The sequence below is a fragment of the Mustela erminea genome, chromosome 19 (assembly GCF_009829155.1).
Source record: "Mustela erminea isolate mMusErm1 chromosome 19, mMusErm1.Pri, whole genome shotgun sequence".
Classification (NCBI taxonomy): Eukaryota; Metazoa; Chordata; class Mammalia; order Carnivora; family Mustelidae; genus Mustela; species Mustela erminea.
The window spans coordinates 10,887,446-10,912,904 of NC_045632.1; the positions used below are offsets into that span (position 1 = coordinate 10,887,446).

At 52.4% G+C, this 25,459-nt stretch overlaps 1 protein-coding gene across 1 annotated transcript; it reads right to left on the reverse strand.

Moving 5' to 3' along the window:
* Window positions 1–5,932: 5,932 nt before the first annotated feature.
* On the reverse strand, window positions 5,933–19,188 carry RDH13 (retinol dehydrogenase 13). The gene is made up of 7 exons (XM_032325826.1): window positions 18,930–19,188; window positions 16,500–16,618; window positions 14,850–15,005; window positions 12,395–12,499; window positions 11,348–11,560; window positions 10,449–10,550; window positions 5,933–9,115 (listed from the first exon to the last, which is right to left on the reverse strand). The coding sequence occupies exons 1-7, from the start codon at window positions 18,992–18,994 to the stop codon at window positions 8,886–8,888; spliced, it is 990 nt and encodes a 329-aa protein (XP_032181717.1). The 5' UTR covers window positions 18,995–19,188; the 3' UTR covers window positions 5,933–8,885.
* Window positions 19,189–25,459: the final 6,271 nt, after the last annotated feature.

The following is a 25,459-nucleotide window of genomic DNA, read 5'->3' on the forward strand; positions in this document are numbered from 1 at the left end:
AAGAAATTAGAAATAGGGCTACCCTATGACCCTGCAATTGCACTGCTGGGTATTTATCCCAAAGATGCAGATGTAGTGAAAAGAAGGGCCATCTGTACCCCAATGTTCATAGCAGCAATGGCCACAGTCACCAAACTACGGAAAGAGCCGAGATGCTCTTCAACAGATGAATGGATAAAGAAGATGTGGTCCATATACAATGGAGTATTATGCCTCCATCAGAAAGGATGACTACCCACCATTGCATCAGCATGGACAGGACTGGAGGAGATTATGCTGAGTAAAATAAGTCAAGCAGAGAGAGTCAATTATTACATGGTTTCACTTACTTGTGGAGCATAAGAAATAACACGGAGGACAAGGGGAGATGGAGAGGAGAAGGGAGTAGCGGGAAATTGGAGGGGAAGGTGAACCATAACAGCCTGTGGACTCTGAAAAACAAACTGAGGGTTTTAGAGGGGAGGGGGATGGGGGGGTTGGGAGAGTCTGGTGGTGGGCATTAAGGAGGGCACAGATTGCGTGGAGCACTGGGTGTGGTGCATAAACAGTGAATCTTGGAACACTGAAAAAAAAAATTTTAAGGGTAAAAATTTTTTAAAAATGCTCTAAGCTACAGGAACAATGTTCCTTCTCATGTTTTCAACAGGTAGAATCAAGCTCTTGATTGTAGTTAATTGTAACTGCTTTCACGTGTTCCAATCTCCCCAGGCATCTCGAGGTTATGCTGCCCGTTTGGTGGGTAGACCACAGTCTCTGTGCCTTCCCCAGAAGCTCCCTGCCGTTCCCACGTTCTGGCGGAGAGATTAATGCCTACTGCTCCAGTCCCAGCACTTGATCTCCCTACCGTCACCCCACGGCCCCTGGTAAGCACCATGCTATTTTCTCTCTCTGTAAATCTGGCTTTTTTAGAAACATCATGTCTGTGAAACCACACAGTATGTGTCTTTGCGACTGGCTTATTTCACTCAGCACAGTGTTTTCAAGGCTTATCGTTGCAGTAGCAGATGTGAGGGCTGAATAACATTCCACATTTCCTTTACCCAGTCATCTCTGATGGACACTGGGTGACTCCCAGGTTTGGACTGTTTTAAGTATGCTTGTGACCATGAGAGGAACACAGGGAGTTGTTCAAAATGTTGTGCGTAGGGTTACCATGCAATCTCCCAGTTCTGCTCTTGGGTGTGTATCCGCTGGGTTTGGGGATTCTCATGTTCTGGTTTACTTGGATGGCAGTGTTTGACGAATAATGCTGGCACCTGTGTATTTCTGTAAACAGGGCAGGTGATTGGGATGGTTTGCCTGGCTCGTGGGGGCAGGTGTTCTGAGATAATGCCCGTGGTTTCTGTAGTAGAGATTTTTAGTACAAGTGTGCCCTCTGCTGTTACTGTGGTGAAGTACAGCTTTTCACGTGTCGGCTCTTGCCAGGAGGCGGAGTAGGGAGAAAGATTATGTCCCTGATTTTTTTTTTTTTTTGGTCCTTTCTTCTTGAAAAATCCTAATTTCCCCCTTTTCCCTTCACCGTGCCATGTTCAAAAGGTGCCTCCCCCTGTTTTTCAGTCTCTCACAGACCGCGGTCTGTGCTCTGCCATCGCTGCCCTGATCTGTCCGAATGCTCTTTTTGCTATTTGCACAACTTTCTCTTACTGCTGCCGGCTTTCACCCGCGGTAGGGATGCCAACAGCACCCACCTCTGTTTTTTGCATGGCTTCCCTCAAACCATCCCCGTGGCATCTCTGTGATACATCCACGTGATGAAATAATCCACAAGTACTTTTTTTTTTTTTAAGATTTTATTTATTTGAGACAGAGCAACCAAGAGAGCAGGAGCAGGGGGAGCAGCAGAGGGAAAGAGAAGCAGGGAGCCCAATGCCGGGCTCGATCCCAGGACCCTGAGATCATGACCTGAGCCAAAGGCAGATGTTTGACCCACTGAGCCACCCGGGTGCCCCTGTACAGGTTTTTTTTTTAATGTGATAGATATTTGCGTAGCGATGTAGAAGATCTTCACGCTGTCTTTCTAAATGGAAAACGAGATGCAGAAGTAGATGATAGCATCTTACCATGTGCATGCGTCCCTTTGCTTTTATTTATTGAACTTGATTTTCTTCTAGTAACACATGCACATGGTTCAAATATAAAAAACATAAAAAGTGTGAGAGTGGTGCTCCTGGGTGGCTCAGTCATTAAATGTCTGCCTTGGGCTCAGGTCATGATCCCAGGGTCCTGGCATCCAGCCCCGCATTGGGCTCCCTGCTTAGCAGGAAGCCTGCTTCCATCTCTGCCTCTGCTAGTGCTCCCTCTCTCACTGTCTCTCTCTATCTGTCAAATAAAATAAAATGTTAAGAGAGAGAGAGCATGAGAGCTTGCTCACTGGAAATTGGTGAGGTTTTCCCTTTCTGTTTTGCTTGGCATTGTCTGGAAGGGCAGCCAGTCTCTGTCTCCTCCGGCGGAGAAGTGGTTTTGTGCTGTTTTGTAATTCTGCATTGTTTTTCTTTTCCGTCTATTTATTTTGAAACGAACTTAGGGAAGAGTATGTAAATGCAACACAAAGAAGCCTTTTCCCCCCTGAACCATTTGAGACTATGCCACACACCTGATGGGGCTCACCCAGACACTGATCTTTCCTCCTTGCAAGCAAGGTCATTCCCCTAGTTAACCATAATACATCATTAGAACGGGAGTACTGATACTGCTGTCTCTAGACGTTATGGGGGAGAGCCATAGTCACGTAACAGCCATCGTCTTCCGCTACTCAGAAAGCCCAATATACTAGCTAATGCCTTCATCATAGGTGAGTAACCCCACGTCCCTGGATTCCTCCCAATTTGTCTCGTGGCCCACCCCATCTAACACCCTGGAGATCCCCTTGCAGTGCTCTCTGGGTTCCTGGAAAACACATGAGCCAGACCCTACAATTCATGGAGAATGAGCTGGGATCTGCCACAGGCAATGAAAGGGAGATTGTGGGGTGAAGGAGTATCACCCAGGAGACACCTGCTTACGAAGGAACTGTGACCAATGAGGAGGTCCTGGTCTCTTCTCACAAGGGCACCCCAGGAGAGATGGGGGTTCAAGATTTTCAGGTCTGTCCCCACAAATGACCCAATCCCAGATCTCAGATTTCATTTCCTTTGAAGCTCTGCTGCCACCACCCTGAGCCGCTGGCCTGACATCAGTGGGATCTGTCTGCAGATCCCGTCCCCCTCTGTCCACTCTAGAGGACTCTGGGTGTCGTGGCACATCTTCAACGGAAACTGTGATTCTGAGCCGGGTCCTGTGTTCCTAAGGCTCATGTCGCCATCAGAACAGACCGCCCACTGCCATGCACATGGTTTCCATGAGGGTCTGTCGACTTCAGAAGCCACTCGGTCCCCTCGCACCTGCCCTCCAGTACCACCATCCCGAGTCCTCCCAATAGCACAGATGACAGCAAGCGGCCATGACGCTCTGGGGCTGATGGTTAGTTCCAGGGTCGTCCACCTGTGGCTGCTCATGTTCATGGCCCAGAGAGGGGACCACACAGGTCTGTGCAAGGGGTTCTCAACGGAAAGGGGACTTCCTTCCCAGGGGCATTTGGCAATTTGGGCGGGGGGTGGATGCTCCCGGCACCAGCAGGTGGAGAGCAGCAATGCCGTTAGCTTCCACTGTGCCCAGGACGCCCTGGCCCACAGCCAGGGTCAGCCAGGCCTGAATGCTAACAGCACTGGTGTTGGGAGACCTGCTACTTGTCCATTACTTCTTGGCATTCCCTCGGGGGCTTTTATGGGTTTTGAGATAAACCCCAGTAGACCAAAGAGAAGCCCTTCTCTCTCCCACCGGACAGAAAACAAGCACGGGGTCCACACTGGCTCTGGCAAGAATCCTGGGACCCCCAAGGAGACTGTGTCAATTTCCTCTGGCTGTTGTGATGATGATCATCGACTTGCTGATTTACTCTCAGAGTTCCCGAGGCCAGACATCCAAGCTGAAGGTGTCAGGAGGGCTGTGCAACCCCCAGAGCCTCAAAGGGCATCTGTCCCTGCTGCCTTCGACAGCTTCTGGGGGTCCCCACCGTTCCTTGGTATGAGGCCGCATCACTCCCGTCTCTGCCCTGTCTCCACGTGGCCTTCCCCACTCCACTCAGTGTCACTTAGAAGGACCCTTCTGTCTCTTAGAAGGACCCTTGTCGCTGGATTTAGGGGAGCCCCCCCACCTCATCTCGGGATCCTGCATTTAATTTTATCTGCAAAGCAACTCTTCCCAAATGGGCTCACACTCCCCGGTGCCAAGGATTCAGACTTGGACAGCTCTCGTAGGGGTTCACACTTGGACTGGCTAGAGACGCGGCCCGGGGATGAAGCTGACCCGGGTCAGAGGGTCAGTCCAGCAGGAGGACCGAACACAAGGCCCACCTTTCCTCTGGGCTCCCACCGCTGGGACAGCGTTCCTTCTTGCTTATGCCTGGGGTGACATCAGCCCCACTTACACCCCGTGTGTGTCCCGGCACAGCAGACACAGGCAGCACCCCCCATCCTGGCAGAATTCTCAAAGCCAAGAGAGCAGTCTGAAGGGTTTGACGCCACCTCAGGTTCCTTTTTTGGGAAAACAAAACAAAACAAAACAAGCCACCCCCAAACCATCATCCGTTCACATTCAGTTCCTCGGACTGCTTATTACCTGACCACAGTGCTCTCTCTGGGCTTCTGTGGGTTTGGGTGGTTTTCTTTTAGGCCCGTTCTTATCATCTGTCATCTCTGGGGACTTTCTGCAGGGTTGTGAGCCACCTCAAAACCTTCAGACGAAGCAGGGGTTACGTGGTTTGTGAGTCACCGTTTGCGGCCCTTGGGGTTTCTCGTTCCAGAGGGGAAGCGTATGTTGGTTATGAGGGTTTATGGCCAGAATTAACCCCAAGCCACGTTGCACTTGTCTACACAAGAGATGGGTCCCTGTGGGGACAGCCGCCCCAGTGGGCTGAGCTTTGCACTCCTTCCACCTGGGTTTGTCTCCCACACAAATGTGGGCTTCTGAATCAGACTGGTTCCCACTCTCCTTGCTCCTGACCCCAGGGCTTGGTCAGATTTTGTTTTTAAGTCAACACCCCCACAGTGGGGCTTGAACTTGCAACCCTGAGATCAAGAGTCATGTGCTCTTCCGACTGAGCCAGCCAGATGCCAGCCCAGGTCCTAAAGAGCGAGAAGGGGGAGTTCATGGTAACATACACTCATTTCACTTGACTTGCTTAAAAGTGACACCCATGATGTGGGTTCTGCTTAAAAGCAGAAGGGAATTGACAGGAAGTGTCCCGGGAAGCTCACAGCCCTGAGAAAAGCTAAGGAAGCCGGTTTTGAAGAGGACGGTGTAGCAGGCAGAACACTGGCTGCCCAGAGTCCATACCCTCATTCCCAGAACCCATTATTTTGCATGGCAAAGAAGGGTTAAGGTGGCAGATGGAATTCGATTGCTTACCTGCTGCTGCCCCTCGGAACAATTTGTTACTTAATCTGTAACCCCTGGAGGATTTTACTAGTTACCAAGCACATTTAGATATGGCCTTAATTAATACATATACTGGCAACAGGTCTTTGGGGAGAAGGACGATATACAACCGTGAAGCTGGGCAGCTGCAGATGTCCGGCTCGCTCAGGGCGGAACGCTGCCCCTTCACAGAAGCCGGGCAGCCGGGAACGCCCGGTCAGCTCAGGGTGGAATGAAAACCACCTGCTTCCCTTATCCGTTATCGCTCCTTTCTCTTCCCAGAAGCGCCCGTTGTTAGTTAGATGAGTCCTTTGAATGTGCTTGGTTAACTATAAACCTTACCCTCCTCCTTGCTTGTCTGCAAGACGGAATTAACGTTTGACCTTCATCAGTCCTTCTGTTGGCTATTGTTTTCTATCCAATAAAAGTGAGACTGTGGAGTTGCTCGTGGCAGCAGTCCTTTTCAACTGTTGTCCCCTGCTCCCAGTCTTTTGCAGCTGACTTGTTTGTGCCTAATTCTTCTCTCGTCGCCGACTGGAAGCGGCACTTACCGGCTGACATAAAGGACAGAGGTGATCCTGGATCACCTGGGGATCTTCCGTAAAAGGAGGGCGGAGGGAGAGCCAGAAAGACGGCAGTATGAGGATGTGACAACCACGGCTGGCCCTGTGGACCAAGGGCGGGCCAGGAGGTGAGGAATGTGGGGGCCCCCTAGACGCTGGACAAGGCAGGAAGCAGATTGTCCCCTTGAGCCTCTGGAAGGAACACAGCTCCGGCTGACACTTTGACGTTGACCCTGAGACCCATTCTGGACTCTGAACATCCAGAACTCTTTAGAGAGTAAGTGTGTATCATTCAAGCCCCCAGTTTGTGGTCATATAGACCAGAGCCAGGGTGCAGGGACCAGGAGCCAACAGACATCTCTGGAACACACGACTGGTCTTGTGTTGGCCTCATCGAGATCCAAATTCAAGGAGAGGGTCTGGTTGGCCTTGCTCAAATCCCATCTGCAGCCCACTCACCAGATATGCAAAGACAAGGGACCCTGACTGAGAGACCCACCAAACTGTAGACAATGGGAGCAGGACGTCCATGCAGGAGCTCCAGGGCTGGTGAGCAAGTGGAGGTGCAGGGGGGGTGGTGTCCGGAGCAGCAAGGCTCTGGGCCCTTTGGCCATGAGTCTCTGCCAGCAAGAGGGTGTCATCACAATGACACTGATGATGGGGCAAAGAAGACATCTGTCTCCTGATGGAAGGCACCACGAAGACAGCATTGCTCCCATGGTACTCCTCCCGACAACACATTGCCTGAGTTTAAGGATCAGGAAATCACAGACAACCCGAACTGGAGCACTTACTATGAAATTCCTGGCCAGGACCCCTCAGAAAGGCCCAGCTAATGAGAGACCGTTTCTGTCCAAAGCAAGTTAAGGAGATGTGCCAACTAGCAGAACATGGATCCTGGGTTGGATCCTGGGTCAGAAAAGAATTTTGTTAGTGTTTTTGCTATAAAAGATACTGCCACTGAAAAAATCCCAGTGTCTATAGATCAGTATCAAATATTAGTACCATGATTGCTATTTTCTTGACCTTGATCATTGTATTTCAGCTATGTTAGCAAATACCATCACATCCAGGCGAATCCTGTACCTGTTTGGAGAACCAGGGGTTTCCAGGTTACCCTCCAACTACCATACTACCGGTAGAAGGATTTCTCAAGCTTGGTTTTTCCAATGCCGCAGTGAGAAATGCGCATGTTATATAAGGCTATGCACACGCGTGTGATCTGTGTATGCGTGACACGTGTGGTGTGTTATGTATCCCTGGGGTGGACAGACTCCCAGGGTGCCCTCCTGGGATTCCACCATCTGGCGCTCACACCTTCTCCTGCACTGCTGGACGGAGGCCTCATTTCCTCTCTGGCTGTCCAGCTCTTGGCAGCCCACGGCTCCATCGCAGGGAGGCAGGGCGAGGGCCAGCAAGCACCTGCTCTCAGTACAGACGCCCGTCAGCAACCAAACCCCAGAACCGGATGTTCTGCCAGCTTTGCTCTGTTCTCCGCCCTAGAAGTGAGTAGCTGGAGGGTGTGGACAGGGGCAGGTGGGGACCGCTGGGGTCCATGCTGGAAGGTGCCTACCCAAGTGCATTCATCAAAGAAAACTAACCGTACTTACACAGCCCTGAGCAGTCTTTAATTCCGTCCTCAGCACCATCAGCATTTGCAGCAGGGCATGAGCCACTGTTCTAGGTAGCGAAGGGTGTAGAGCAGCATCCCTGGCCTACACAAGTATCTCAAATGTTACAATTTCTTGTTAAAATATGTGTATACGGATTACTGAACTTTCTGGTGCATCCCCTCCCCCAATTTTGTGTGGGAGCGGAGTGCCAACTTGGATTCTGTCACTGAAGCCATGCAGCTGGTGGGTCTTCGGCTCTCACTGTCCCGAGCAGGGCTGGCATCACAAGGCCTGTCCTCAGGGCTGTCCCCAGTGGCTCGGCCAGGGTACGGCACGTGCAAGGGAACATTCAGCAGTGAATGGCTCCATTCACTCAGCCAGGCAAGAACTCATTCATCAACACTCCCTCCAGTGAGGTGGTCAGGTTATTCTGCACACGCGCCGGGGAAGAAACCGTGGCTCAGAGACGCACCTGAAGTCCCACAGGGAACCAGGAACTTGACCATGGCTGGTCGACACCCTCCCCAGCAGTCATACGGTTCTGCACAGTGGCCACCACTGGCTCTCCTGACACGCCCACGGCAGATGGAGCAGATGCCCCCCACAGCAGTTCCCAGTTACACACTCAAGGCAGGTTTCTGAAGGCCCCACGCACCTATGGGCTACAGGGCGCACTGCACCAGCTGGCCACTGTGCCAGGTGCACATCTGCAGTCCTGTCCACTGTGCCTGAGAAAAGAGAAAAGGGCCGCTAGTGACCCCTATAGGGTGGTGTGGACATGGCAGCCAGCGTTCCCTGGGCATCTGCCACCTTCAGGGCAGTACCAGCATGACAGCGGTGATCTCCAGGCTCTCACAGCCAAAGACGGGGGGGAGGGCAGTAAGCATTCCTCAACCAACACTGCCACCTAGAGGGTGCTGGGGGTATGACAGTAGCGATCTTGGGCTCAAGCAGCCAACAGCGCCACTTAGAGGGTGACGTAGGCATGGCAGACAGTATTCCTTGGCCAATACTGACTCCCAGAAGGTGCGGCAAGGCATGACAGCAGTGGCCTTGAGGCTCAGGCGACAGGCACTGCCATCCGGAGCGTGACAGGGGCATGGACATCAGCATTCCTTGGCCAACACTGCCACCCAGAGGGTGCTGCAGACAGAGCGGCCAACCTTGGTTGGTTTTGCTGCTCCATCCTGGTACTCAGCCTCCCACGTAGTTTCCACAGGCTCCAAGAGGTTATTTGGGCAGAGGCTCCAAGAGGTTATTTCCTCACAGAGGAAGCATGAGGCATCTCCAAGCCCACCAGGCGGGCACTTTCAGCCCAAAGTCTCTGGGCTGTCTCCTCATTCTCAGCTTCAGGGGCCGGAGCCTTCTCTTTGAGTCCGTCGAAGTACTTCCCAGAAACACCCTCCAGTTCCTCCGCCACAGCCAGGTACGTGCTGGGCTGGGCTGCCAGCTCGGGGCTCTTGACCAGCAACCAAAAGACAGGCCCTGCAATCAGCCCACGGAGCATTCAGTCCACACACGCTCAGGGAGGACAGGAAAAGCCCCACGCCATCCGTGGGGTTGCCCGGGGCCCACAGGCCAGACGTGCGACTGCAGTCCCATACCAGCCCCCCTCCGGGACTGTGCCTCCCAAGATTCCCTCCACCAGGAGCTCCCTTCCCTGCCACTGCCCAGCCAAATCCCTCCAGATGCAGAGACCGGCCCAAAAGCTGCCTCCCCCAGCAAGCCTCCCTGGCATTTCCCCAGGCAAATGGAAGCTCTCCCTCCTCAGTCAGCTCTGAGTCCTTACCCTACCCCATTTTGCTTTAAAAATAACTTTTATTTATTAAATGTCTCTGGGGCCAGCCTCAGCTTAAGATCCTTGAAATCGGGTACCCACCCCATAAATGATTTTCAGGATTACAAATACTAGCTCTAAAGTTCTAAGTATTTATTCACCTTAAAGCTGGTCAGGCCCTGTGCTGGCCCTGTTAAGGCCCATCTCAACCTCCCAACAACTGTAGAACACTATTACGGCCTCACTTTGTAAGGAGGGAAACTGAGGCCCCAAGAGGTGAAATGGCTTCCCTGGGTGGCACAGCTAGTTTGAGGTGAAGCCAGCATCCCCCTATGCACAACTCCCTGGTCTCCTTCTCTGAGACTCGGTCTGTTTCATCAAACAGGATCCAGCCTGTTTTCTGGGCCTATTCTGAGGCCAGCAGGCTGGATACACACATAGAAGTCAGGAAGACACAGGGGAGGAGCAAGAACCAAGCCGCTGACGCAGTATCTGGAGTGTGCAGTTAATTTTGCGTCAACTTGACTGAAATAAGGGATGCCCAGAAAGCCAGTAAAGCCCTGTTTCTGGGCGTGTCCATGAGGATGTGACCAGGAGAGATCAGAACTGGAATCGGCAGATTGCATAAAGACCTGCCCACGCTGACTGGGCAGCCACCACGCTATTAGCTGAGGGTATGAACAGAACGAATTCCCCCTCTCTGCGTGAGCTGGAACACCCATCTCCTGCCCTCAGATACTGCTCCTGGCCTTTGGGCTGGGACTTGTGCCATTGCTCCCCAAGTCTGCAGGCCTTCGGGTTTGGACTGGGACTACACCACCAGCTCTCCTGGGCCTCCAGCCTGCAGACAGCAGATCATGGGTCATCACAGCCTCTCAATGCACGAACCAGCCCCGCATGACAAATCTCTCCGAGCATCTAAATAATCCTCTTGGTTCTATTTCTCGGCAGAACCCTGACTAATCCCCCGAAAAGAGCCCAGGCCCCAGGCTGTGAGGGCAGGGGTTCCGCTCAGGGAGCCCAGGCCAGGAGGTGGCTTACCAAGCGTGAAGCTGGAGAAGGCAGAGCTATGCATGCCCGTGTGCCTGCCCAGCTCCGTCCTGGCCACACCAGGGTGCACAGCGTTGACCGTCACACCCGTGCCTGAGGAGAAGGGAAGAGGAGGGATGATGGCAGACGCCAGGTTCACCCCCCACCTGGAAGCCTGACATGGCCCACCCTCAGCTTTAGGGTTACCCATACTGTGCTGGGTCCTACCCTTAACCTCACACCACCCCTCTTGCTCTGACACTTCCACATCCAATGGTTTCATCTTGCAAAGCCATTCTGTTGCACGACTGCCCAGAGCAGAGCCTCCCAAACCTGTGCGTACATAAAAAAATCACCCAGAGGGCTTGAGATGCCCAAACGGCTGGGCTCCACCCACCTCAGGGAACCTGAAGCAGTGGGTGAGGGATGGGGTCTGAGGTGCTGCAGTCAGGACAGGCTCCCAGCTGAGCTGATGTTGCTGGTCCACGGATGCTCTCCGAGGAGCGGGGCAAAGGGGAGGCTTCAGCTTCAGCTCTGTGGACACTGAGGTCCCATCATGCTTTATCCTGTGCATGGAAGGATGCCAGGCAGCTAGATGCCAGCAGCAACACCCGCCCCACCTCCACTCCCTGAAGCAACGGTCACAGCCATCTTCAGACACTGCTGTGGTTGAGCACCACTAGCGTAGAGCACCAACGGCCTAGATGCCATGTGGGATAAACACAGAAGGCCACAATCGATTAGTCATGTCTGCCTCAGGCACCAGAGAACAAGGGGTATATGTGTTACACATCTGCCTGCTCTGTTCCGGGACCAAGGCTTGACCTCCCCTAGACCCAGGGTTGCAGCAGGACATTCCAGGCCCAGAGCTAGAGCAGGAGGAAGGCCTGTGAGGCTCGCCATGCACATACCCTGCAGCCGCCGGCTCAGCTCCTTGGTAAAGAGGATGATGGCCAGCTTACTCTGGCAATAAGCCGCTCTGGTGTCATACTTCCTTTTCTCCCAGTTCAAGTCGTCAAAGTCTACGTGTCCTGCGATGTGGGCCAAGGACGAGAGGTTGATGATCCGTGAAGGGGCCGAGGCTTTCAGTCTGTCCAGCAGCAAGTTTGTCAAAAGAAAGTGACCTAGAGGAAGGACAAGGAAAAGACAGTTTTCACTAAATTCTTAGCTGGTACATAGGATCGTGCTGAGAATGGTACCTCCTTTGACCCTCCCAGTAACCCAGGGCTCTCGACAGGGGCCAGTTCTCTCCCCCACGGGCCATCTGGCAAGGTTAGAGGTTCCAGTCATCATAACTCCAGAGAGAGAAGGGGGGTGCTCCTAGCATCTGGCGGGAGGCGGCCAGGGATGCTGCTGGACACCCTGTAGTGCACAGGATGAGCCCACAGCAAAGAGTGACCCAGCCCCAGACATCAGGCCCTGCAAGAACCCCAAGGGGATGGACTGCCTCCCGCATCTCCCTCAGCAACAGAATTGCTGGCTGTGCACAGTACTGCCCAGTGAAAGACTACATTTCCCAGACTCCCTTGCAGCAATGTCAGGTCATGTGACTGCATCCCAGCCAATAGGACCCGAATGATAGCAATGTGTGTTACGACCTCCAGGGCCTCAGCACTGGGCCTTATTTGGAGAAGGGTCTTCACAGTGAAAATGAGGTCACTAGGGTGGGCCCTGATCCAGTGACTGGCGCCCACCCAGTATCTACCCGCCTTGCCCTTACTAACAGAACTCCAGTCACATCCAGGGTGACAGCGGGTGGACAGAATGAGTGACTGATGGACAGACAGACTGGAGGACAGACAAAGGCTCACATGGCCAAGAGATGGACAGAGGATCCGAAGGACGGACGGGGCATCCAGCAACGAAGGGGAGCCTTGGAGCCCGAGTCCAGCCCACCGGGGACCCCGCTCGCATCCAGGTCCACAACACGCCACGCAGCCCTCAGCCCGGGCCCTCACCCAAGTAGTTAACGCCAAACTGCATCTCGAAGCCGTCCTCCGTGGTCCAGTGCGGACACCGCATCACGGCCGCATTGTTGACCAGAACATGCACCTGCTTCTCCTCTGGAAGACAGGGGTGAGGGCAGACGCCATCAGCATCTGGGCCTGCACGGAGGGCCAGCACAGCCAGGGGTACAGCGCCCCCAGCACTGGGCTGAACAGTGCCTGGAACATTCATGTCCACCCGGAGCCTGTGAATGCAACCCATGTTTGGAAAGAGTCTTTGCAGAAAGTCATCAGGTTAAGAGAAGGTCACAGCATGGGCCCTAACCTGGGAGGACACAGACCGAGACCCTCCAGGAGACAGAGGCAGAGACTGTAGCGACACGGCAAAGAGCAGAGCGCCAGGGACCAGCAGCCACCGACAGAGGCTGGAAGAGGCAGAGGGCCTTCTCCAGTCTCGGGAACAGGGCCGCCCAGCTGACACCCTGATCTCGGACTTGTGGCCTCCACAAACATGACGAGAATGGGTTCTCATCTCAAGCTACTCAGTTCAATGCACTTGACCACGGCAGCCCCAGAAGACAGATACACGCCCACCTAAGGCCTGGAGGCCTTTCCTGGAAAGGGAAAGAAGCCACACCTGCAGGGGCCCCAGGCATCAGACTGAGGGGTTACTCGTGGGAACCCCAGCTCGCTGGGCAGCCAGTGCTGCACCCGATTCCAGACCTAGCACTTCCTCCCATATCGGTTAGCAAGGGCCGCTCTGAGAAAGCATCACACAATGGGCCGCTTGAACATACTGTGTGCCGGCCCTGCAGGTGGGAAGCCCGGGGTCGGTGCGTCTCAGGGCTGTTTCCTTCTGAGGACCAAGAGCCACAGGGGAGAACCTGCGCTAGGCTCTCTCCTGGGCTCCTAGGTAGCTCAACTCCCAGTCTCTTCCCTTGGGCCTGTCTGCGTGCTCACCTCCCCTCTGTATGAGGACACCAGGCTTAACCACCTCTCTGCAGACCAGGTCTTGTGCTGAGGTCCTGGGGGTCAGGACCCCAAAGCACCTTCGGAGGGCACACAGGAGAACCCACACACTCTGGCAGTGCTTTGCAGGATCCGTGGAGACAACAAACTAGTTATCGAGCACCGATGAAACAGCCTCTGCCTGCCTATTGGAAGGGCCTGCACAGCCGTCGGGAGCTCCCACCCTGGAGCCCCAGGCTCTATCTACCCTGGGCAGCTATACAACCCTGGCCAAGTCACACAGCTTCTTTGTGACTCAGTTTCCCCCTCTGTAAAAACAGGTAACACGTGCACATGCTGGGCCCGATGAGGGAAAAAAAGCAGCACAGCTCCTCACGTATTACAGGTTCTGATTGTATTAAAAAAACCAAGGCGGGAGGGGGGCCTGGGCAGCTCTGTCGGGTAAGCATCTGACTCTTGGTTTCAGCTCAAGTCATGATCTCAGGGTCGTGAGATCGAGCCCCAAGTTGGGCTGCACTGGGTGCAGGGTTCCCTCCCTCCTTCTGCTCCTTCCCCTCCGCTCATGAAACCTCTCTGTAAAAAAGACAAAAGCCACAGGGCGGTCTCTACACCTGCCTGCTTTATAAATGCATTAAACTGTCTCCAGAAGGTCACGCGAGGACCCTGAGCACCACTAAGGAAGGCAGCTGGTAGCCGGAGGCAGGGAGGTGCCGGCTGCACCCTGGTTTATCCTTTCTGAATGTTTAATCCCATAAAATGGTACTCCTGTTCGAAAATATAAAGACATGAGCCAGTTCTGAGAACATCCGGTGGGGAGCGAAATGAGCGAGTCAGGGAGGCGGAGTGTGGGAAACGCCGGCGGAATCCCTGCACCTGCAGAAAGACACACCCAGCAGAGGAAGCAGGGGTCGGACATCACCCCACTGCGACCCGCACTAGACTGGGCGCAGAGCCTATGTCCCAGGCAGCACCCACCAGCCTCAAGGGCCAGAAGCTGCAGGAACCGCCGGCTCAGTCAGCATTTCCACTGCCTCCAGCTCCCCATACACCTAACCGCACCCGGGCCTCTGCATCTTGTCGGCTCTGATGCCGACGGAGCTCATCTTCCTGCAGAGCAGGAGTCCCACAGAGCAGACTTGCCCTGTAAGGGCCCAGACTATATATTGTTGGCTTTGCAGGCCACATGGCCTTTGCTGCCACCGGACTAAAGCAGCCGCAGGTAATACGTAAACTAACGGGCACGACTGGGTGCCGAGAACTGTACTGGCGAACGCTGATATTAAACTTCCACACGGTGTTCACATACCTAGAAATACTACTCTTCCAATTTAGGCAACAGTTGAAATGTAAATGTTTCCACGTGACAATGGAAGGAGCTATAAAAATGTACAACCTTCACCCGTAGAGACGTGCACCTGTCCGAAAACACCAGCGCCACACCATGGGACTTGTGGCCACCCAGGACCTCATCCCCCAAGGCCGGCATCGTCCCTCCTACCTTCAGTGATCTTTGCGGCAAACTCTCGGATGGACTTGAGGGAGGCCAAGTCCAAGTGCCGGGCCCTGACGCGGTGATTAAGGGTCTCCCCGCGAATGTCCTTTGCCGCCGCCTCACACTTCTCCATATCTCGACAGGCCAGAATGACGTTGCCTCCTGTGAGCCCAAGGCAGGAAAAAATTAGTTTTTAGATCCTCTCCCAGGTACAGACACCCAACAGACATGAAAACACAGGCACCGTTTACAGCAGCCAAAAGATGGACACCACCCAAATGTCCACCAGCAGCTGAGCAGAGAGGCACAAGGCGTCCATCCAGACCATCGAACCTACTCGGACACGGAAATAATCGTGACATGCGCTACCACGTGGACGGACCTCACGAACGTGCTCGCTGGGAGGAGCCGGTCATGAAAGCAGACACAGCCGATGATTCCGCTGATGGGAAATACCCGGAACAGGCCGATCGACAGGAGGCAGGATGGCTCCCTGGGAGGAGTGGGAACGCGGATGACCACTAAAAGGACCGAGCTGTCATTCTGATGAAAACGTTCCGAAACTGACTGGCAACATTCGCACAACTCTGGGAATATACTAACCACCATGGGGGAATTGTGTGACGTGTGGACTGAATTTCTGTAGGGCCACTAAAAAGTAACTTTGAAAAATTAGAGAAGTGAGAAGAAGCAGGGACTGGAGGAGGACGGGCAACCACGAGGTGGATGGCGTGGATCTGTGGATCCGTGTGGATCCCTGTGGCTCGCTCCCTGCCGTGGGCCCAGCTGCCTCCCCTCACATTGTCCACAAGGGAACTCAGTGGACCCCAGATCTGTCCATCCTCTGTTGGGGCCCAGCCCTCCAGATCCAGTGGGGGTGTCCACCCAATGTCACTGCTCAGCCTCTCCTGGGAGGACTACATGCCCCCTCCTCGGGGAAACGCCATGTGGTGGGAGGGGGCAGGGTGCTGCCCGTCACAGCCCCCTCCAATCTGACCTCAGAAGGAGACGGGCAGCTCCAGCCTGGCCAATCGGGACCCGTTCCCCAGGCACCCGCAACTCATCAAGCCCAAAGGAAGTTTCCGATCTCCCCCAGCCCTCACAGCTGCCCTGCCACAGCCTTCCCACTCCAGCCAAGAGCAGGTCTGGTCTCCCCGTTGCTCAATCCTAAATCCTTGACTTCTTTTCTGGAGCACGATCCAACAGGAAATCCACTAACTCTAACTTCAAAAGCGATCACTCCTCCTCCGTGGACGTCCTCCATAACCCCAGTCTGACCAGGACAAAAACACTGAACGCACCCAAATCGAGGGGCCTTATAGAACGCCTGACCAGTAAGCCTAGAAGGGCCTGAAACCTGATTCTGAGCCAGGCCCCAGCCCAGCCATGAGCACCAAGTCAGCTATAGTACAGAAGCACACAGCCAGTGCAGAGAGAAAAACCAGCACTAGCAGCCACTGGGTGGCCACAGCCTCCTCTGAGACCCACCGTCTCCCCTGCCTGTCAGAGACACCAGCCCTTCTGGCTTAAGCCGACGGGAGTCTGGTCTCTGTCATTTGTTACCAAAACCATCAAACGACCTTACCAACCCCTGAGAACGTAAGGCCTCCACCCCAGACCACACACCCCAAGACCAGGTGCCCCCTGGGACTTCACCTCTCCTGGCCAGTTCCATGGCTGTCTGCTTTCCGATCCCCGTGTTGGCGCCAGTCACAATGACGGTCTTCCCAGGAATGGTGGCCTTGCTGGGACAGGCCCCGCCCGCAACGTAGTCTCTGTAGGTAAGAAGCGAAGAGGTCACTTTGGTCCACGTGTGCACTGTGACTGTTACGATCTTGGGCGCTTGTGTTCCCGCAGTGATAAGACAGGAAGGACATCTCCTAACTCCGTGGGGACCCGTGTGGTGTTGCAGGCAAAGGCTCCGCATGGCTGGGTGTTGGGGAGGCTCCGCACGGGAACATCACTACTTTGCAAAGACCCAATGGACTGGTTTCCTATGGCTACTGTAACAAGTGACCACAGGCACAGCCAGTTAAAACCATGCACAGGTAAATCTATGGGTCTGCAGGCCGGAGCCCAAGATGGGTCTCATCGGGAGGACAGGTGTTGGCAGGGATGTGCTCCTCCTGGAGGCTCTAGGGAGAGGTGGGTCACATGCCTTTTCCAGCTCCGAGGGATGCCCACACTCCCTGGCTCACGGCCCCTCCTCCTCAGCACAGCATCTTCAGGTCCTGACTCTGAAGGACCACTGTGACTGCACTGGGCCCCCACCTGGACAATCCAGGACCACCTCCCCATCTCAGGGTCCTTAACTCAGTGGCACCGGCAGAGTCCCCTATGACAGGCAAGGGAAGACCTTCACAGGTTCTGAGCATGAGGACATGCACATCCTTGCGAGACTCTTACCCTCTACCCACATTCCCCAGAAGCCAAATACTGGAAACAAGCGAATGTCACTGATAGGGGCCGGGCCAAGCAGACAGTGCCACCAGCCTATGAAAGAAGAGCCTTGTACAGCATGGAAACCACCACCCTCCCGGGGCTAATTCTTTAAGTTAATTAAAAAGAAATAACCATCCTTTTTCCCCAGGGCATTCTGCTAACTGTTCATTCTGCCCAGCCCATGTTGTCCCTTTAGTATTGTTACTATTTTTAGCTTCGTCAAAACTGAAAAACAAGAGTATGAATAAAAAACTAACAGCAGCTGATGAATTTTATCAGAAGAGGAAATTATTTCCATTTAAAAAAGAATCATCTCTGGCGCCTGGGTGGCTCAGTGGGTTAAGCCGCTGCCTTCGGCTCAGGTCATGATCTCAGGGTCCTGGGATCGAGTCCCGCATCGGGCCCTCTGCTCAGCAGGGAGCCTGCTTCCCCCTCTCTCTCTCTCTGCCTGCCTCTCCATCTACTTGTGATTTCTCTCTGTCAAATAAATAAATAAATAAAATCTTTTAAAAAAAAAAAAAAATCATCTCCATTTTCTAGAACTTTCAAAAACACCCAGTTACCATCCCAGAGCTGCAGTGTCATGAATTATAAATCACAAGAGACGGCCCAGCTACACGAAAATGACGTTACTGGGTCAGAAGCAACAAGTTCACCGTGAAGCCTCATCACAGCGCAGGCAAATAAAACCAAAGGTAATTTATTCAAAGAGATTTACATTCTATGCTTCATACCCTTTAAAAAAAAAAGTATTTAAATATTCCAATTACTTGGAGCACCTGGGTGGCTCAGTGGGTTGTCTCTGCCTTCAGCTCGGGTCATGATCTTGGGGTCCTGGGATCGGGCCACACATCAGACTCTCTGCTCAGCGGGGAGCCTGCTTCCTCCTCTCTCTCTGCCTACCTCTCTGCCTACTTGTGATCTCTCTGTGTCAAATAAATAAATAAAATCTTTATATTAAAAAAAAATCCCAAATTACTTTCAGGCCTTCCAGCTAATCTCTTATTTTGTGTAAGTGTAATAAAATTATATATTGCTAATTCTTTTTTTTTTTAGTGGCAAGAACACAGGAACTGCACGCTCTTCACAGGTGTTTAAGGACCATATTGTTAACTGTAAGCGTAACACAGTGGAGCGCTCACTAGCTATGTGGGATGGCGATCATCATGGACCGCACCACCCAGACACACTTCCATCCGCCGAGAAAGTTCTACCAAACAGTGCTGCTCTAGAATATTCGGGAGCCGGGTTTTCTGTGGGGTTTTAAGTGCGTTAGCCTAGAAAAGAAAGGAACTCTGTGTGTATCCCATGCAGTACAACCGTTTTGTTCACCGAGCTGGACAATCCGGTTTGCGTCTCTGATTGCGAGTAACGAGAGCTTAGGGGGCCCTGGGTGACGCATGGGGTCCCCCAATGCCTGTCTGCAGGATAGACTCACTAATCGATGACCAGAATGTTTCCAGGGCCCGGGCCCGCCCCTTTCCTCAGGGTGACCTTGGGCCGTGACCTGCCCTCGAGGCCCGCCCTAGGTTTGCCCCGCCGCACTGTCTACACCGGTCCTAGGCCGGCGACCTTCAGGCCACCTGTCCCCGGCCAGTCCCCACCTGGCGGCCGCCGACCCGCCCACCCGGGGCGCGCACTCACCGGAGCAGCACCGCACCACCCACCGCCGTGCCCAGCACGGACAGCGGCAGGAGGTAGCGGTTCATGCCGGGCAGGAGCTAGGGTCCGACGCCGAGCCCCCCGCGGGGTCTTTCGGAAGAGAGGAGCTGGGAGCCGGGGAGACCCACGTGGAGAAGGGCAAGCTCTGCTCTGCACCGAGCTTCCGGAAAGGGGCGGGGCGCTGTGGGCAGGGCTTCAAGGGGCGGGCCTGCCCGGAGCGGGGCCTATGAGGATGGGCCCCGGCACCGCTGCAGCCAGGAATGGGAGGTTCCGGAGTCGTGGGCGTGGCCGCGTACTGGGGACGGGGCATGGGGGGCGAGCCTGCGCACTGTTCCATGACGTCACGCTCGCTGTACTGTCACCGCGCGGCTGTTCCACAAGAGGCGGAGTTAGGGTCCTGCTGCTTACGCCGCTCCCCGCGCTGCCGCTCGCAGGCTGCGCTCCTCTGTGTGCCTTTCCCATATATCAGCCTCTTCACACCTAAAGTGCGTGTTCACCACTAGTACCTTCCTCATGGACGATGAGAGAATTTGAGAATTTCGAGGCTCCGGACCGGGACCTACTGGCCTGGGACGTCCCAAACCCCTGGTGTCCTGGGAGATCAGGGCAAAGACTCTAGAATCTGAGGGAGGAGGGGCTGGGGGTCTGGACTTCCGGGTCTGAGGGAGGAGGGGCTGGGGGTCTGGACTTCCGGGTCTGAGGGAGGAGGGGCTGGGGGTCTGGACTCCCAGGTCTGAGGGAGGAGGGACCGGATGAGGACTCCTGGGTCTAGGGGAGGAGGGGCTGGGGTCTGGACCTCCCAGGTCTGAGGGAGGAGGTTTTGGGTGTCTGAACTGCTGGGTCTGAGAGAGAGGAGGAGATGGAGGCCAGGACTCCTGGATAAAATATTATAAATGCGTACCACGGATCATTATTAAAAAAAAAAAAAATGAATGAAATGCTGCAGTTGTGACAGCCGAGATGTGCTACAAAAGTATCATTCTGCGTGAAAGAAGCCAGTCGCAGAAGACAGCATGCTGTATGAGTCCAGTTATATGGCATGGTTCTAGGAAAGGCAAGCCAGTAGTGAAGGAAGGAAGATCCGTGGTTGCCAGGGGCAGAGGGGGAGGAGGAAGTGATTGCCAGAAAGGGAACTTCTTTGGGTTTTGGAAATGTCTCTCTTGTAATCCTACTGACAGTTATATGTATGACCGCATACACTTATTTGTAACATGTTATCAGCATTTTCACTTAAAAATAGTGACTTTTGTTGCATGTAAATTATCCTGCAACAAAGGTGACTCAAAAGAATTGAAAATTTTCTCCAATTTTGTTCTGGAAATCTTTTGACTACAACTAACTCTTAATTTATGAATCAGTCTGCTTTGTCTGCAATCAACAGATATATTTGAGAATTCTTATGAGGTGAGAAATATCGCCTTGATAAATTATATCCAGATGCCCAAGAGGTTTTCGAATTGGATTGGACAACAAATTTTATGTGACGTTTTGTAGACAGAATGAAATTATTCACTTTGGGTCTGCAGCTTTTGCAGTTTGGAGCTAAGTTGTTTTTTTTGTGTTTTTGTTTTCTTAGAGAGATATTGCTTATCTCTGTAATGCTGTGATAACTGTGAGCTCTGTGTGCCCTCCCAGACACAGGGCACCCAAAAGGAGCACAACAGCACTGGGTCCAGGATTTGTAATTGGAGTCTCAGCCTAGGAGTGAGGGAAAGTTTCCCAGAGGAAGGGAAACATAAGTAGAGTTTTGAAGGATGAGTAGGAGTTCTTTAAGTGGACCGAGTGGAGAGAGACAACTAGACAGATGTAACAGCATATTCGAAGGCTAAGCATCAGGACACAAGTTGCTTGGGGAGGGACACATGTTTGGGATGGTAGGAGGTTGGCTTGAATGGGGAGGCGGCTGGCAAGAGATGTGACTGAAGGGAAAATTTTAAAGAAAAAATAAGCAATAATACCAGCTGCTACTTATTGAGTACCAATATATGTGCCAAGTATTTAACTGACACAACAAACCAAACAACAGGTTTGCTGTTAGGGATGTAGCAAAGGTGACTGGGTTTGGCAAGAGGTTCCTCCCCTTTGAGAGACTGTGGGAACTCAGGGCTTCTGGCCATGGAGGGAGCAAGGCCTGGGAAAGGGGAAGGTGCCACGAAGGCAGGTAATGAACCCCAAACGTTGATCTACACATATCTTGTTTCAAATTCCTGCTCTACCTCTTATGTGTGCGTTGAGCAGTGGCTTCCCTTCTCTCAATTTCTGGCTCCTCTTACCCACCAAATGGCAAAGAGATAGTATCCTTAATATGTAAAGAGCTCTTACAAATCTCTAACAAGAGAAGGGAGCATAGGCAAATGGTATGACAGGCTATTTGGAAAGAAGTGATGTCAACACACACATGAAACTATTCAGCCTTCCTAGGAATCAAAGAAATGCTCATTAGGGTAATTATGAGATGGTATTTTTGCCTATCAGATTGGCAAGGTCAAAACAATGCTAACAGCTTGTGTTGGCAAGGATGTGGTGACATGGGGACTCATACTCGCCAGTGGAAGTCTCCTAAAAGGCCGTTCAGCAATTCATGTCAAAACCATTTGTGCATGGGGGCACCTGGGGGGCTCAGTTGTTGAGTATCTGCCTTTGGCTTGGGTCATGATCCCAGGATCCTGGGATTGAGTCCCACATCGGGCTTCCTGCTCAGCAGGAAGCCTGCTTCTCCCTATCCCACTCCCCTTGCTGTCCCTCTGTGTGTGTGTCAAATAAATAGTTTTTTTAAAAAACATTCATGCATATATTTCCCTTGTAAGAAATTATGCTAAGGGAGTAGTCATTCAGAAAGAAAGACACTTAGGAAAATATTCTTCAAATTGCCAGAAGCAAATAAAATTAAGCTCAATGCCTATCCACAGAAGAGGGGTCTACTCTCTACTATTCCAACTTCCACACTTCTTTCAACAACTATGTCATGAGCACCCACTGTGTTCCAGACATTGAACTACACGCTGGCAACTAGGCAGAATAATGGTCCCTCCGATACTAACAGTAAAATTAATTCCTCTATATGTGGTTCCAGAAAGACTCTGTCTGCAGCTTTATCAGGCCCCAATGTTTAAGAACGTACATGACTTCTTCCTTAACCGCACCAATACAAGGTGGGGAGAGATGGGCTGATTCATTCTCCATCTCTCTTTCTCTCTCTCTCTCTCTCTCTCTTTTTAAGTGTCTATACTGCAGTGCATACTTTTAGAGTTAGGAAAAAAAAAACCTATAATATTCAGCATCGGGTCTCTGCCAGGCAAAAAATTGGGTGATTTCACTGTTTTTCACTTCCTTGTTCATGTGCCTTTTCTCACTGCATGAAGATGTTAAGCCACGTGAAATAAGCCAGTCACAAAAATGCCAATGCCATATGACTCCACTTGTTTGACATTCTTGGAGGAGACAAAATCCTAGAGACAGAAAGTAGAATGGTGGGTGCAAGGGGCTGGCAGGTGGGGGGAAGTGGGGAGTTAGGGTGTAGTGGGTACAGAATGTCAGGTTTGCAGGATGAAAAGAGTTCTGAATGTGGATAGTGGTGATGGTTGCACAACAGTGTGAATGTGCTTAATGCCACTGAACCGTACAGTTGAAAATGGTTTAGGTAGTAAATTCTGTGTCGTGTGTCTTGTACTGTACTTAAGGAGAAGGAGGTCTGAGAGGGGAGGGGGAAGATGAGCACTGTGTGTTCAGATGCTGGTTCTCTCGATTTTGAGTAAAGCCCTTCCTCTCTGAGCCTTTTTCCCCTTCTATCATCTACCTCAAGGGGGTTTTCTGCAAAGGACAGGATAGTAAATAATTTCGCCCTTGACGACCATACGGTCCCTACTGCAACTATCCTGCCATTAGAGCAGGAAAGCCTCCAGAGACCGATGCACACAAATGAGAGTGGATGTGTTCTAATAAAACTTTATTTACAAAAAGGAGCAATGGGCCGTAGTTTACCAGTTCATTATAGAATCTGGAAGGTTGATATAAAGTCATTCACAAGAAGGACCTAACACAGATTAAGTGCCAGAACTTGCTGGCTGCTAATGTAGTTATTACACAGGAAACAATGCGTGCAAATTCTTTCCTCTCTGAGGACCTCCCACTTGATTCCCAGGCACACCCACGGTGTTTAGAAACTCTCCAGGTAGGCTATGCACCTCTTTATCATTGTCAGTGTTGGTGAATTCTTGATAAGCCTTGGTGCTGTCCCAGGTGCTGAGAGACCTTTCCCACAAAACCCTCTGCTTTCCCTATCAGGGGCTTATGGCCCCAAATCATTCTGTCTCAATCTCCATCTATCTGCTCTTTTAGGAAATACATTTAAAGTCTTCAGGGGTGGGGTGCCTGGGTGGCTCAGTCAGTTAAGTGTCTGCCTTTGGCTCGGGTTGTGACCTCGGGGACCTGGATCGAGTCCTGCATCATCTGTCTCCCTGCTCAGTGGAGAGTCTGCTTCTCTCTCTCTCTGCCGCTGCCCCTGCTTGTGTGCTCCCCCCCGAAAAATAGATAAATAAAATATTTCTTAAAAATAAAAATTTTAGGGGTATAAGGATATTAGGTCTGGGAGTGACTCTTAAATTGTTCAGGGAAAAAATGTGTGCGAGAGAGAAAGAGACAGGGAGATAGAAATGATAAACAAGTGTTTATGTTCATTGTTAAGCTCTGGGGATTCTGGGTGTAGTATAGGGAGTTCTATGTATTATTTTGCAGCTTTTCTGTAAGTCTGAAATTATTCCAGCACTTGAACAATACATATATGCACCTCATGAGGTTCCGTGAGATCATGTAGTGTATGGTTGTACGTATATGAAATGTCCAGATTGGCCAATCTGCAGGTACAAAGAGCAAATTAATGTTTTCCAGGGGTTCAGGGAGGGAGGAATGGGGAGTAGCTGCTAATAGATTTGGGGCTTTATTGTGGGCTGATAAAGTGCTTCAGAACTAGATGCAGGTGGGTGGTGGCACAACAATGAAAACGTAGTAAATGTTACTGCATTATTTACTCTAAGATTAATTTTATGTCAATTAAAAAAAAAATCTTGACCAAAATACTTCTAGAGACTTCTCATTCTCTCTGATGCTTATAGCGACCCTGGGAACCCACAATCTGCTCTCATAATCTCTCTGATTTCATGTTCCACCCCTCTGCCCTCAGCCACTGTACAGCAGATATTTTGGCCTTGCTGTGAATATCCCAGACAAGATCCCACCACAGGATCTTTGCACTGGCTGTTGCCCCTGCCTGGAGATCCTTCCCCAGGTATCCCCCACCTAACTCCCTCCAGGTCTTCTTCACTCAGTATCATCCCAACCACATTATGGCTTTTCAGCAGAAACCCCTAAAACACCTTTTGGACCCTCCGTGGCACTGTTGCCATTGGATGTTCTAAACAGTTTACTTTTTTAATTTCTTTTCCACCAGAATATAAACTCCACAAGGGCAGGTTTGGGGCTGAGTTCCCTGGTCCCCAGAACAGTGTCTGGTGTAGAGTAGATACTTAATAAACATTGGTTGGATGGATGCATGGATGTCTGATAAGCGGACATCCCTGGAAGCTGGGACCTGGGGGCCCTGGAAGGCAGAGCTGTGTGCAGAGCTATCCCTTGTTCCTGCCCATTTCTGGGTCATGGAGCTCTTGGTCCATTGCTCTGGCTATTTTCCATGGAGGCTGCGCCTAGAGCCATTCTAAGCACTGTTCGTGCCTTCCCACACCTCATCTCCTGCTGGCCCTACAGCAGGTACTAGGATTTATGCTTGTTTTAGAGGAAGAGCTCCGAATAAACTGAGTCACCTGCTCCAACCCAGAACCTAAACCCAAGTCTGCTGGAGCCCCTTCCAGTCGCTGCCCCTCCCCCCACCCTGGGGCTCAGCCCACTCCTGCCAGCCTAGGGGCCAGGCTTCCCCAGTTTCAGGAGACTGACCCACCCGACATCCCTCCCAGATAATAAACAGCCCCGCCGCCAGCCTCCCTCCCCCACTCACCTCCCCCACCAGCCCCGGCGGCTTCCCAGACCCACCCTCTGGGGCGGGCCCATTCCAGGATCTGCGGGGAAACACCTCACCCTTCCTCTGGGCTTCCGCACTGCCTGAGCAGACGCCACCACCGCCCATTGAGGGCAGCCCGAGTCTGCGCCGCCTGGGACGACCCCATCCACGTTGGACTTTGGCCACCTCTTGTTGGCGCTATTTCATAGTTGTCATCTTAATCGTCCTGGTAGCCAAGTGTCCGGGTCTCCTGTGCTCTGGCCAAACACACCCTGACAGACTTCACCTGCAAGCCTCCCCAAGGTATTCCCTCTGCCTGGAACCTTCTCTGCATTCCTGACTCATTCTCGAAATCCAGGTCAAAGCTCAGATGCCACCTCCTCATGGAGGCCCGCCCTGACTGCGCCCCCCCCCCAAAGCGACCACACCTGCCTGCCCCCAGTCACTCCATCTCTTCACCTGTGTTCTAGGTCCTCCGTGGCACTTACCACAATCCAAAAGT